Source organism: Salvia hispanica, chromosome 5 (genome assembly GCF_029641045.1).
Source record: "Salvia hispanica isolate PSC_SH4W2 chromosome 5, Shi_PSC_v1, whole genome shotgun sequence".
NCBI classification, from domain to species: Eukaryota; Viridiplantae; Streptophyta; class Magnoliopsida; order Lamiales; family Lamiaceae; genus Salvia; species Salvia hispanica.
In genome coordinates, this window is record NC_142696.1 from 46,355,253 (window position 1) to 46,370,343 (window position 15,091).

Genomic DNA, 15,091 nt, shown 5'->3' on the forward strand with positions numbered 1-15,091 from the left:
ACTGCCTGATTGCCGCCGTGCACTTTTGGATAGGGGTGTGGCCGGGTCTGCCAGTCGCATCGTGCCTGAAGCGGGAAATAAAGATATCGACGCTCCAAAGCGTCAACGATACGCATAAACAACTCCTTGCGCATTCTAAAACGCCGCCTGAACATGGTTGCTGGAAACCGCGGGTCCGGAGCAAAGTAGTCGTCATATAGGCGCTGATGTGCAGCTACGTGATCCCGATCAATCACTGCTCGGCGGTGGACAACCGGTGGAGGGCGAGGTACCGCCTGCTGTTCCACCCTTCGCATGTACCGCTTCATCTCGCGGTTCATGTAGGCCTCCATAGTCTCGTTCATCTGCCGTTCGTACTCCTCAGCATCCCAACCACTACCACCACTACCACCACCGCTATCGCCCGCGTTATTTATCCCTCGATGTTGCTCTTGTACAGAAATTTAGAGAGAGAGAAAACTTGTTAAAACAAGTGGTGCAAATAAAAATGAAATTAAAATCGCGTATATATAGGTTTTCAAAAAATTTGAAAATAAAACGAAAATTGGCGCTGGCTGATCGGCACGCCACAATGGCGGCCAGCGCCCTCTAATCGGCTAGCCCACGCCGATTTTTACGCCGATTCTCGGCTGGCCGGTTGCAATAATTCGGCTAGCGACGTGAATCGGCTAGCCGGCATTGTGGATGCTCTGAGTGAATATAATATCTAAAATTTGGCATTGCTCGTACAGAGTTAACACTTAACAGTATTCAGATGGGCCTAAAGCCCGTCCATGTTTTCAGTTCCATATTTGCATTTTGCCGCAATTGGTACATTTACCAATTTAACACGATTATTAATATATTACGTTATGATAAAACACAAATTGGAATATATGTTTACCAATTTAACACAAACATTGATATATTTTGAAAATGTTTTTTTTCTCTCCATGTGGTATTTATTGTATTATGCCTACATTTATATTTTTCTTGCTTACGATTCGGTTTTCGATTATTCGGTTTCAATTTTTCGATTTTTCGATTTCGATTCGGTTTCAATTTTCAAAATATTTCAGTTTTTTTGTTCGATTCGGTTTAGTGACTTGTGGACCAAATCTTCTTACGTATGTTAGCACTACTAAGCCCATAATAAAAGAATTCGGCCCACATTATATTTTATTTTAAGAGACCAAGTTATATTGATTGCCAAAATGAATATCTAGGTTAAATTTGTGGCTTTAATTTTGGGAATTATACCCAGAAATATATGGGCTATGATATCATCCTCAATCCAACAAAATATAATCGATTTTCAGTCCGGATATGGGTTAAGCTTAGTGTTGGGCTTTCACTTGGGCAGAGAAATATATTGTGGGTCAAGGGTTGGATTTTTAGTATATGTAAATGAAATGTGACGAACTTTGTGGGAACTTTGTGGGCTGAGTTGATAAATTTTCTAGGATGGATGGAGTATAAAATTAATGAAGTATGGGACAAAAATTGATTAAAGTATTATTTGTTGTGTGTGGATGAATATGATAGTGGAAAAAGTGAGAGGAAGAAAAAATGATGAGTAATATTATCAAATATAAACAGATTAATATTGTGGAAGAATCAAAATTTAGAAATGAATGTAACAAATTTTGAGGGAATATAATATTCCAATTAGCTAGCCTCTGATATTGAAGATAAGAAAATTTGATCTTTAAATTATACTATATGAATCTGAACAATTTGGTATCTGTATTCAAACTTTAAAATGAAATATTACTTGTTATGTGTGCTCGTAATTATTGCGGCCACAAGGATACAAAATAAAATATCTATCTATTTTTTAAAAAAATACTACTTGCAATAATATTTTATTATACGTAATGCGTTATGTAGTGGACTTATAGTATCTTTATTATGCGCATTTAAAATGTCTACTATACTTATAACAATATAATACTATATATGAAGAGCGAATCCGAGACTAAATTTCAACTATTTCTTTTTTTAATTTAGTGGATAAAATAAATAAGCAAATTATTACTTTATTTTATACTGACAATTTATTATTAGATCATTTTATTTTATTACAGAAAGACTGAATTAAAGTATTACTGCTATTAGAATGAACTACTATATATATGTGTTATCTGATACTTCCTTTGTCCTAGCTCAAGTGATTGATTTTTTCTTTTGCCATTATTTTGCGAAGATGGTAATGAATAGTTAAGGTGGAGAGAAAGTAAAGTAAGAGAGACAATAATACAATCGTATCTACATTATTCTCTTACTTACTTTACTTTCTCTCCATTTTAACTATATATAATTTTTCCAAACACGTGTTGAAAATCAGACAATAACTTGAGATAAGACAGAGGAAGTAATAATAAATTATAATTTATGTTCGATAGTTCAACACTAAAAATTAGTTCTGCATATATCACAATCCAATGTATTTATATAACATATATAAAATAAAAGGTGAAATATGCATTAGATTAGAGATGGCACACTTTTAATGATATTATAACAAAATATATGAACTTTGACTCGTTTATATAAATTTTAATTTTCCCACAAATACTTCTAACGAGAAATCAAAGCTAAGTCAATCAAAGGATTTAATGCAAAAGGGCAAAACGCCCAACAATATTTTTTCATCCCATTAATACTCTCACTATTTTGATAAGAATTTCTACTTTCTCCATCTTTTAATAAGAAATATACTTTGAAACGGTACGGATTTTAGTACTCCCTCCATGTTTTAAAATAAAAACTTTTCAAACGATACAAATTTTAATGTAAAATTGATAAAGTAAAAAAGTACGAAAGAAAAAGGTGTGTAACAGAAAATGAGTCTCACCTCATAGAAAAAAAGAATTTTCCTAAAATGTAGTTTTTCTAATTTTAGAAATGACCCAAAAGGAAATGAATTTATATTTTTTAGGAAACAGATGGAGTACACTATTAATAAAGTAATATTAAAGAAAAATTGATTGACGTATTTTTAGTAGAAATGAGTCACATCTCATTCGAGAGAAATAATTTCTGTAAATAGAAAGTTTCTAATTTTTAATAAACAGAATATAATGCAAATAGTTTCTATTTCTAAAGGAAGGGTGTAGTGTATATTGCACCTAAATTATTACACTTTCAGTTCATGATTATAGGTCCCATTTTGACATTTAGATTCGCTGTTATTATTTTTCTCATTTCATTTCTATTATAGGGAAAGTAGGTCATATATTTAATTACTCACCTTACTTTCATTTTAATAACTCTCTCAGTCCCCTACTAGTAGTCTCATTCATCTTATGTGTGGATTTTAGGAAATGTTAAAAGAAGTCGGTGGATTAAAGAAATTGGAATGTGGGTCATATCCAACAAAAAACTTCAATAACTTTATTTTGTATATCTCTTACGATTTACTAATTGTATATTAAAATATATATCAATCCAAAAATATTTATTTTATGGGAGCAGATGAAATATTAATTCTCTAACAAAATGTGAGTGGAATGTTAGGCCAATTACCATTTAAAGTCAAAGTAAACTAAGACTCTTATTCAGGGACGAATTGAAATAGAAAAACGGAATTCCTAACACGGACACTGAATATAAAACTAACTAACTCTCTCCTCACCCATAATCAATAGTCATATTTTTTTCTATTTCGGACTTTCTATTAAATCTAGCCACCTAGTTTTGATAAATTATTCTTTAATGTGACAGAGTTCATTCTTCACCTATAATATTCCAATAATTTACTCTCTCTCTCCCCTAATTTTATATTAAAATGTGTGCCATCAGTGATAAAAGTGGGATTATATATCACTAATTTTTCTCAATCATAGTCCTTCACTATTTTTATAATTCAAGTCGCCAAAAAGAGTACAACATGATCCATAGTGATTAAAAGAGTTCTAAACTTCTGCTTCATCCGTCCCAACTAAGAAGACACGCTTTCCTTTTTTTAGTTTGACCCAATCGAGATGACACATTTCTATTTTTAAAAACTTTCTCTTTCCAATTAATACACTCAACTATTTTTTTCACTCCAATTAAATATTCAACCATCTTTTGTTCTTCATTTAATATTTACACTCTTTCTCTCTCCAATTAACTACGTTGACCAACACCTCATAAAATCTTGTACATACTAAGAAGTGTATCATCTTAGCTGGGACATCTTAACCGGGACGGAGGAATAACTTTTTAAGTATAAATGTTAATCATCATTTAACATAATAATAAATTTTATTTACTAGCAATATTAGGGGTGGAAAAATGGGTAGCGGGAAATGGGTAATTCCCATCACGACCCGCTACCCGTCGAGTATCTGGTACCAGTTACCCGACGATAATGGGAAACAGGGCGTGATCAGGTAGTGTGTTTTAGAGTTTTGTGGGCAGCGGGTATACCTGCTACCGGCGCGGGTATACCCGTCAATCTCGATAATAACCGATATTAGACATATATAATCTTTTAATACTTTATAGAATCTAAGAGTTCTTTTGATATATTTTTATATTCCAACGAACATTTCAATTGAAAACTCATCGGAACTAGTTGTAGAGTGTTCCCTCACTTTTATACCCAATCTATTCAAAGATTAGCTTACCATCGACATTAATACGGTAAATTAGGGAACATTGTCGGTTATTAGGGTTTTCAAATTTTCAATTAGAATTTCAGGTCGGGTACGGGATACCCGATATGGTATCGGGCAATCCCAATATGTTATGGGGCGGGTATTGGGACAACAAATTTGGCTAAAATCGGATACAGGTTTCCGACTTGTCGGTTGCAGGTATCCGCGGGTAAACCATTTCGCCACCCCTAAGCAATATATTGAAACATTAATTATTACTAGCAAATTCCGTAATACATAAAGAAAATGGTGGGACAAAAATCCCTTCATTTTCATTGTTCTTGATCTAAATTAATCGAATAAATCAATTGGTTCTTAAAAAATAGTATGACATTCATATAGTAATATCTAATTTATAATGGGAGAAGAGTATCATGCATTTATACATATCACAACTCGAAAACTCACATTCGAGGTAGTATTACTTAATATTGAAAACATTAAAATTATAGATATATGGAGGAGTGATAGGCGCACATTTTATTTAAGTTGGCAATAGTAACACCTTTAGCTTAAAATAATTAGGCTCTCCGGCCACCGGTGCCGTTTTCCCTGTGGCAGTTGTAGAAGAAGGCGGCCACCGGTTCTCCGAGGTTGTACACCTGCGCAAGTTGCCGCGTGTTGAAGTTGTTGCGCCACTCCGGGGCGATCAACATCTGCCGCCGTGGCTGCCGGAACACCACCATTACAAGGCGGTGAATTCCCAACGACGGCTGAGGGGCCTCATACTCCACCACCTCATTCCCTGCATATTTATAATTAAGTAATTTCGAAATTAATCTTGCTATTAATCAAATTTATATTATGACTTGGAAAAAAATGTTGATAGAAGTTTATTTAATTAGCTTATTTTCTTATACTATAAAGTTATAGTATTAATTCCTTTTTTTTTCATTGTACTCCTATTGTTTATTTTGTCAAACTCATCTTTTGCACTGAGTTTCATTGTTCTTTCGTTCTTTATAAAATTTCACCTCTTCTTAATCTTTCAAATCTGGCAAATTGATCATCAGTGGCGTGAATTTAGTAAAGATTACAGTTTCAGCAATAAAATAAATTTAAAAAAAAATGATTAAATGGTTGGTAGGAGCTTTTAAGTTTAACCAATCTCTTCTCATGTGTCCGCCTATACAAACACAAATACCAGTAGGTACTTAAGGTGTTTCGCTCACCGAAGTCCGGACCCATGCCTCCGGGGATGTCAATCACCAACCTGTTTCCAAATAAAACACAAAAAGTTATAACACAATATTGAAAAATGTCCAATTAAGACACACACCCACTATAACTTCTATTATCTTATGATATTTCTTTTAATACTGATACGTGCGTCTCAATTGGTAAGACGTTTTTTTACCTCCACTCCACTAATAGTTCGATTACTTTCAATTTCTTTGAACTCAAACATAACAATTTCCCACATAATTTCCTACTCAACTTGGCCATAACTAACCTAACATATTTTGTAATTCCTTAACTACACCAACACAAACAAACACACACACACAAGAGAGAGACCAGTGAGAGGGAGAGAGAAAGAGATAGACCAGTGCAAATACTCCCTATGGTAAGGATTTCCAGGACTTGGAGAATCAGCATCAACCAGAACCTTGAAAATTGAATTTTGTCTTCACTGTCAAAACCCTACAAACACATACAAACACACACACAAACACAAAGAGAGTGTGTGTTTGTGTTTTTATATATATATACTTACAAGAGTGTGGAGAGTGCGAAAATCCTGGCCGCCGATCTCAACCCTAGGGCGGGAGACGATCTGAGAAGGGCGGAGGCGGTAGCCGTTGCAGAGACTCCGTCCATCAACGTATACTCGGAGATCAGTGGTGGGAGTGAAGGGATCGATCACATCTCCGATCACACGGCTCAGCACTAGCGGATTCGTGTCTCTCTGCATTTTTTTTTTATTCATACAAGAACATGCTACAATTGGCTTCATTTCTTCCTCTTCTCAGCCCTATTTGTACTGCCGGTTTTTTTCTTTTTTTTATCAAAATGGTTTTTTTTTTCATTTTTTTACGTGGCATAGGCAACACTAGGATTATTCCCGAAAAGTGCTTTGTCTTTTCTTTTTCTTTTCTCTTTTTCGAGATAAAAGGAACTCATCTATACATCGCTATTTCTTTTACACTTTTCTATAAAAGAAATTCAAACAATTACCATTTTATATACTTAATCCGTTAGTTATTAAGAGGTATGTGTTTGCATTTCGTGACATATTATATGATTGTTTTTATTTGTGGACCATGGGAATCGTATTCTATCATAGAATTAGCATAAGTTCGTCAACCCATCTTTAGCTATTTATTATAGGAGTATATAATAATACTAGCTAAAAAGACAATAAATTTTTAATAATTTTCGAGTATAAAGACAAATGTACCCCACGGGATTCTTTCAAAGGCGGAACACGAATGAACATAGATGGACACGGATGGACATGGTCGCCCGCTTAAGGACTTGTGTGTCGTGCGCACTAACATGTATTCTTAACCCTAAAACCGACCGTGCCCCCTCTTGTATACTGTACAATATGTCATAAACCCTAAAACTAACCGGATAAACACACGTAAAATACTCTAGAAACTATAAAGGCAAATATAACATGTTCGATTAAACAACGAAATTGTGTAGTTAAAAATCTTCTTACCGTGACGAGGGTTCTTCAAACTTTACTCTCACTTGAGGTTTGTTGAACTATGTTATATATATGATGGAAATTTGAAGTAAATTTTTCTGGTGTACAAGTATATTTTTTTGTGGTTTAATTGATATTTTGCCATGTTAATTGTGTTTCACTGTGTAATATTGTTTAATTAACTCTCTTACATTGTGTCGGAGAATACATAAAAGAGTAATGCAAGATTCATTTAACTTACGGCATTGAAGATGACATGTGGTGCATATGATCATGTCAAAAAATGAACTGAATAAGTGTGAGGCAAAAAAGACACGAATAAAATAAAACTAATAAAAAAGTCATGTAATTTTAATTAAAAGGGTTTTGTTTAATTATTCTTATTTTATTCCCATTTTGGATGATTGAAGCTGACACAATTGCTATATTTAGAGTTGTACGATACTAATTTTAACACTTGCCTTATTTGCTTAACTCTTGACTCCATAAATAGAGCTCTAAAATATCACTCCGGAAGTAGCTCGAATATAGTAACTTTTACGAGTTTAATTTCCCTTATCTTTTTTAAATAAAGTAAAGAATAACTGCGACATGCATTAACTCGTTAATCAATACTAGTACTTAATTTCGTTTGCTATTCTATTTTTTAAATATTTATGCATTACCTCGTTATTCAATACTTATTTAATTTTATTTTCTATTATTGTTTAAGTAAAATTAAATTTCTTTTGTGTAAAATATGGTTGTTTAACATCACTCTAAATAGAATTTAAAAAAAAGCTAGCACGCTAAATAGAAAACCATCTACAAAAAATAGAAAATTAAGTATGATAACCATATAGGAGTAACATAATGTTCCAATTACTGAGGACAATAACATTATCTTTAAATAGAAAAACAATATAAATAAATAAAATAAAATATTTATTTGGACTTATATGGCAAGAACCTTAGCTCAATTCACACATGCCTATGCACTTTTCCTTTTTGGAGATATATGTGGATGTGAATTTCCTCTTTGCTGAAAAGACCCAGCACTAAAACTTGGAGATCATTTACATGGCCAAGAATTTCCTATCCTTAACTAAGCATAGCAAATAATTTGTTCATCCCTCGAATCACATTTTCTACAACGATTCTGTGGACCATTCAGCCCTATATAGATAGAAAAAGATTTGGAATATAATGGATTGTGAAAGCATGTCCTAGAATCAAGATTATGCCAATCCACCATAGTTAAATATATTAAATGGGTAACCTTTTGTTGCACTTTTTTCCTTTTTCGTGACATACGTGGTTGTGAATTTTCTCTTGCTGGAAAGGCCCAGCACTAGAACTTGTACATTGACTCTGGCCAAGAATTTCCTATCCTAAATTAAGCATAACAAATGAACTACCTAAATTATGACAATTTTAAAGTCTATTCATATTTATAACTAGTTCCAAGTTGAAGATATGAAACTTTATTTTCGGTTAGTACTTTAATTAACGACTAATTTACCGATGGACAACTAGTGGAGGATAGTGTAAAATTTTTGTTAGATGATATGGAGTGATGCGTTCACACCAAGTCACTAACGAATTTAACGATCAACTGATTCGCCAATAAACATTAGTACTGTTTGTAACACAACCATTGTTTTACGTTGGAATTACTTTCCACTACTAAAATGAATTTACTGACATAATTTATCCGTCAGTAAATACCGACGGAATGATATCATTGGTAGTTTCTATTCAATCCAATTAATCATATTTATGAATTTGAAATTAAATTATAATCTAGACAATAACAATGGACTTCGGTCTGTCGATAATCTGTCGCTAATCCTAATTAATTCACATCCGGCCATTCTCTTTCCCGAGTGTATTCGTTTATAAAAAATTGTTATGGTGTTTATTAATATGAATAATTTAACTTAACTAGTACTACTACGTTATAACTCTATCCATGGAGTATATGTGGCACTCGAATCACATTTCCTAAAATGTTTTCCAGAGAGCAAATCAACGATTCTGTGGACCATTCATCTCTGTATAGATAGAAAAAGATTTGGAATAAAATGCTATGAAATATTGAAAAGGTTACTTTTATTGCACTTTTTCCTTTTGGGTGACTATGTGGCTGTGAATTTTCTCTTTGCTGGAAAGGCCCAGCACTATAACTTGTAGATTGACCATGGCCAAGGATTTTTCCAAGTAGACACCCTGAATCTTTATTCCTACATAGAGTTAATTTATAAAAAATTTAGGAGCATGCAGTGCTAAATTATTATAATAAATATATAGATAATTGGTGCAATTTAGCCTTTATCATAGTTTCCAAAAATCTTGGATTGGCGCGCAATAAACATAAATATCACTATAATTATAAAAGTTGATAAATATCACTACATGAGAAAATATAAATCTATATTTATTTTCTTCTTCAAATTTAATTCCAAACAAAAAATCAGGACTATATTTATAAAATTCACAGAATATATTATTGTAATTAACTTTGACCAATACTGATATGATGTTGTCTTATTGCTTTAAAATAACTAATACTCCATTAAAAGATAGGGTAACTAAAACAAGTAGAAGAACTCTCACTCAACTTCAATCCCACGTGGCTAAAAAATAAATTCGATTTCATTAAGTCAGATCAATGCGTAAGTTCATTATTATACTCAATCCATAGGCTATATGTGGCACTCCAATCACACTTCCTAAAATGATTTCCAGTTAGATTCTGTGGACCATTCAGCCATATATGGCTATATAGATGGAAAAAGATTTGGAATATTAGGACAATCTACCATAATTAAATATAAAAAGGTAACATTATATTGCACTTTTTGCTTTTGGGTGGCATATGTGGATGTGAATTTTCTCTTTGCTGGAAAGGCCTAGCACCAAAACTTGTAGATTGACTCTGGCCAAGAATTTCCTATCCTAAATTAGGCATAGATAAAGAATACATATGAATTTTGATAATATTAGTGTTTATTTCTATTTATAATAATTAGTACCAAGTTGAGACCATAAACCTTCTTTTCTAATTACTCGTAGTTAATTCCTAAATAAAGTTCATTACAAAAATTCTTATACGATGCTTAAATCTTAATACTAATATGAATAATTTTTCTTAATTAGGGAGTAATATAAGTGTATCAATCGAGTACATGTGGCACTCGAATCACATTTACTAAAATGATTTCCAGTGAAAAAACCAATGATTCTGTGGACCATTCTGCTCTATATAGATAGAAAAAGATTTGGAATATGATGCAACGTTATTGTACTGATTGTGAAAGCATGCTCTAGAATCAAGGTTTATGCTAATCTACCATAATTAAATACTCCTATAAAAAAAAAGTGATGGAAAGATGAAAAACTTTTTACAACATTTTAGTATCATGCTCTCTAAAGTGGAAAAAATTTGAAGAAGTATTATCACATCATGATCTAATAATAGTTTCGTCATGAATTGCAGTGGGAAGAAAAAAAGGAGCTAGCCAAATTTAATTTATTCCATTCCTACCAAGAGATGGACTTTCCATTAATTTCCTTCTATATTCAAAATATATAGTAGTAGTAATATTTACTCCCTCCGTCCCAGATAATTCGTCCCAGTTTTCCATTTCGGTCCGTCCCACATAATTTGTCCCACTTCACTTTTACCATTTTTGGTAGTGGACCTCATATTCCACTAACTCATTCTTACTCACATTTTATTATAAAACTAATATATAAAGGTAGGATCCACACTCCACTAATTTTTTCAACCCACTTTTTATTACAATTCTTAAAACCCGTGCCCGGTCAAAGTGACCTGAATTATTCGGGACGGAGGGAGTATATATGTTGCTTTTTGGTATTCAACCTAGCTATGACATCAAGAAGATGTCTATATATACCATAGATCGAAACACTGGCCACTATAAGAAAGATTCCATTTGACAGTCTTCGTATTATGTGTATATAGTTAGGTTATCATGAGAATCTAATTTTGAGTAAAAAATTTTAATCATTGCACTTAACTTATAAAGTACTAATTAATTGTAAATTGATTTCGAATTCAAGAGCACAAAATTAGTACAGTCACTTTACACATTAAGTGCAATTACTGCATATCATTACTACTCCCTCCGTCCCAGATAATTCGTCTCAATTTTCCATTTCGGGTCGTCCCACATAATTTGTCTCATTTCAATTTTACCATTTTTGGTAGCAGACCTCATATTCCACTAACTCATTTCTACTCACATTTTATTATAAAACTAATATATAAAGGTAGGACCCACATTCCACTAACTTTTTCAACTCACTTTTCATTACAATTCTTAAAACCCGTGCCCGGTCAAAGTGACCCGAATTATCCGGGACGGAGGGAGTATAAAGCTAGCGGAAAATTTATTTTTTTCAGTTGATTAATTGTCACTACAGTTGCAATTACTTTGTATTTTCAATTGAAGTATTCTTACGTCTCATAACAAAATCATTTCTATTTTGACTCATCTTTATTTCGATCGCCTTAAGGTATAATACTTATTTACGGTAATAACTAATAACTTCATTATTATAATTATCCAACAAACATATATACAGAGAGAGAGATAGAGATAGAGAAAGGGGCTAATCCAAGTGCAACTCTTTCAATTTTCACTTTAGGAGTTACTACTCGATATTCAAAATTAAGTGGCCAACTTATTCTTTAAGTTTATTTGGTTTTTCCCAAACATTTTCTATTCAAAACTTACAGTTTTCTGGAAGATGAGATGATTAATATTGCTTCTGAGATGCATAATCTTCTTAAAAATGTATTCCAATTAAGTGACATAAGCAATTGACACTTATTAAACCCCTACCATGGGTATATTTACATTAATGCTTTTTTAAAAATTACTTATAATTAATTCATGATAGAAAAATAAATTTTACTATTCTATATCTTTCGACCTATTATATACATTAGGGTTAGGGACCAAGTTGACCATGACATAACGTGAGAACCTAAATAATACTACTAGAATAAAGAGAGAATAAAAATTCGAACTTTATACCCTCTTGTTGTTTTGATATATGATGCTAACTTTGGGCACATAACATTTCCCAGTAGTTTCTTCCTTAACTACTTCATAAAACTAAGTTAAATTTAATTAACTTACAAAATTGTTTTAAATCAATAGTTTTACAGATTAACTACACTATTATATACTCCAAGGAGTATATGTCACGAGACATGGAAATTCTACTTCATATTAAGATTTAAATATCAGTACGTATATATGTGGAGTATATATACATAATACACACACATGTGTGTGTGATACACATCATTTTATATACTTATGGTTTGAAATCGGAATTATTTCTGGAACTTAAATACTTATCAATTCTTATTCTATTTACATATGCTTTATTCAAAGTTAATATTGAGTTTCCACACATTCAAAATACTCCCTCCGTCCCACTTTAGCAGTCTCATTGACTTTTCTGTCTTCATTTTGTAAAAAAAAAAAAAAATTGTTAGAGTGGAGAAATAATAAAGTAAAAAAAATTTAATGTAAATAAGACTCTTCTATACATTATTCTCTCTCTTAATTTATCATTTCTCCACTTTAACTATTTATTATCATTTTTACAAAACAAGTGCAGAAAAGTCAACGGGACTACTAAAGTGGGACGGAGGGAGTACTAAAGTTTATGAAGCTTATCTGGCTTTTCATTTCGTGATTTGTTTATTTTGATAAAAATGGCTTTACTATATAGTATGAATCTTTATTTCACGCGAAACGAATCCAAGTGGAAGTTTTAGCATCTTACTTTTCAGCCTTTGGAAACAAGATTAAGCCTTCGCAACTACTAAATTCCTCTTCCTCTAGTGCCCCAAAAAATAGTAATCACTTTTTATTATTTTCATTATGTCTCATAATATAGTTACCATTCATTTTGGAAAAAAAAATTCACAACTAAATACTACTCCTACTGTCCAAAAAAAATAGAGTATATTTACCATTTTTTGCCGTCCACAAAAAATAGAGCACATTAATTTATAGAAAGTTTTCAACAAATAATAATCCTAACACTACTTCTCATTTACTTTTTCTTCTTCTCTCTTACTTTTTTCTCTTCTCTCTTACTTCACCAATTCTACATTAAAACCCGTGTTATACACCAATTGCCCTATTTTTTATGGACGGAGGGAGTATTCCATTCGTACCACGGTAAGTGAGTCACTTCTTTTAAGCATGTATTTTAGAATAATGATAGTAATCTTCTCTGCTTTATTCTTTCTTCACTATCATTAACTACTACAATCATTTTCTAAACTTGTTTTCAAAAGAAGTGTCTCACTTACCGTGAGACAGAGGAACTGCAGAAGTAATGTTATTGTAGGTCTACTATCCAATTATATTACTATCTCAACCACATTTTCTTTTTAGTATTATTTTTTTTATCAATTTTGTATTAAATCTTGTTCCATTTCTAGAGTCTGAACCAAATACAAAGTAACTATAAATGATTATAAATTAAATTGTAAAACTTCAATATATGAATATATTCATGAACTTCATATAAAAAAATACAAGATTGTCTGGGTGGTGTAGTCGGTTATCACGCTAGTCTCACACACTAGAGGTCCCCGGTTCGAACCCGGGCTCAGACATTATTTTTTGCAGCTGTAAAATAAATGATTAATTTGTCATGCAAAAACATAAACGCCGTTGCCGGGGATCGAACCCGGGTCACCCGCGTGACAGGCGGGAATACTTACCACTATACTACAACGACTTGATATTTGAAATCACAACACATATTTATATACAATACTACCTCCGTCCCTGAAAATTTATCCCATTTTTCCATTTTCGTCCGTCCCTCAAAATTTGTCTCATTTCACTTTTATCATTTTTGGTAGTGGGCCCTATATTCCACTAACTCATTCCTACTCACATTTTATTATAAAACTAATACTCCCTCCGTCCCACTATAGGAGTCTCGGTTGAGTTCGGCACGAGTATTAAGAAATATATAGGAAAGTTGGTGAAAAAAGATAGTGGAATGTGGGTCCTACTTTTATATATTAGTTTTATACTCCCTCCGTCCCAGTTTTATAGTCACATTTTGCCATAAAAGTCCGTCTCACATTTATAGTCACATTTAGAATTTTCCATATTTGGACATAAAATTTTACCCCATTATTCACTAAAATTACACTCAAATGCTATTATCAACACAAAAATAAACCAAAACAAAAATAAAAAACCAAAAAGTCAACAAGGGATCCACTTTCAACCAACTCACTTAATTTATTATACACTCCTTCATCTCACTTCATTTATTACACACTCCACCATCTGACTCTTCTATCTCACTTCATTTATTACACACTCCATCATCTCACTTCATTAATTACACACTCCACAAATTCCTTAAAACTCGTGCCCTAATTAAATGTGACTATAAATGTGGGACGGAGGGAGTAATAAAATGTGAGCGGGAAAAGGTGAGTGGAATGTGGGGCCTATTACCAATAATGAAATATTCCAACCGGGACTCCTAAAGTGGGACGGAGGGAGTACTATATAAAAGTAGAATCCATAGTCCACTAATTTTTTCAACTCACTCTCCATTACATTTTTTAAAATCCGTGATGGGTCAAAGTGGGACAATTTTTGGGGTCGGAGGTAGTATTACGTTTGCTTAATAGTGATATACAATCTGCAAACACATGCTTTATTATTTCTCACCAAATGGATTAACTCCACAGTCCATACTATATCCTTGATTAACTAACATAAATATTTAAAAATCATGACTT

At 32.5% G+C, this 15,091-nt stretch overlaps 1 protein-coding gene and 2 non-coding genes across 3 annotated transcripts; 1 reads left to right on the forward strand and 2 right to left on the reverse strand.

Moving 5' to 3' along the window:
* Positions 1-4,962: 4,962 nt before the first annotated feature.
* Positions 4,963-6,578, reverse strand: LOC125190142 (protein FLOWERING LOCUS T-like). Its single transcript, XM_048087346.2, has 4 exons — positions 6,343-6,578; positions 6,173-6,234; positions 5,798-5,838; positions 4,963-5,370 (listed from the first exon to the last, which is right to left on the reverse strand). The coding sequence occupies exons 1-4, from the start codon at positions 6,553-6,555 to the stop codon at positions 5,147-5,149; spliced, it is 540 nt and encodes a 179-aa protein (XP_047943303.1). The 5' UTR covers positions 6,556-6,578; the 3' UTR covers positions 4,963-5,146.
* A 7,284-nt stretch (positions 6,579-13,862) lies between these two features.
* On the forward strand, positions 13,863-13,936 carry TRNAV-CAC (transfer RNA valine (anticodon CAC)). The gene has a single exon. It is a non-coding gene; the product is annotated as a tRNA-Val (tRNA).
* Positions 13,937-13,989: 53 nt separating this feature from the next.
* On the reverse strand, positions 13,990-14,061 carry TRNAD-GUC (transfer RNA aspartic acid (anticodon GUC)). The gene has a single exon. It is a non-coding gene; the product is annotated as a tRNA-Asp (tRNA).
* Positions 14,062-15,091: the final 1,030 nt, after the last annotated feature.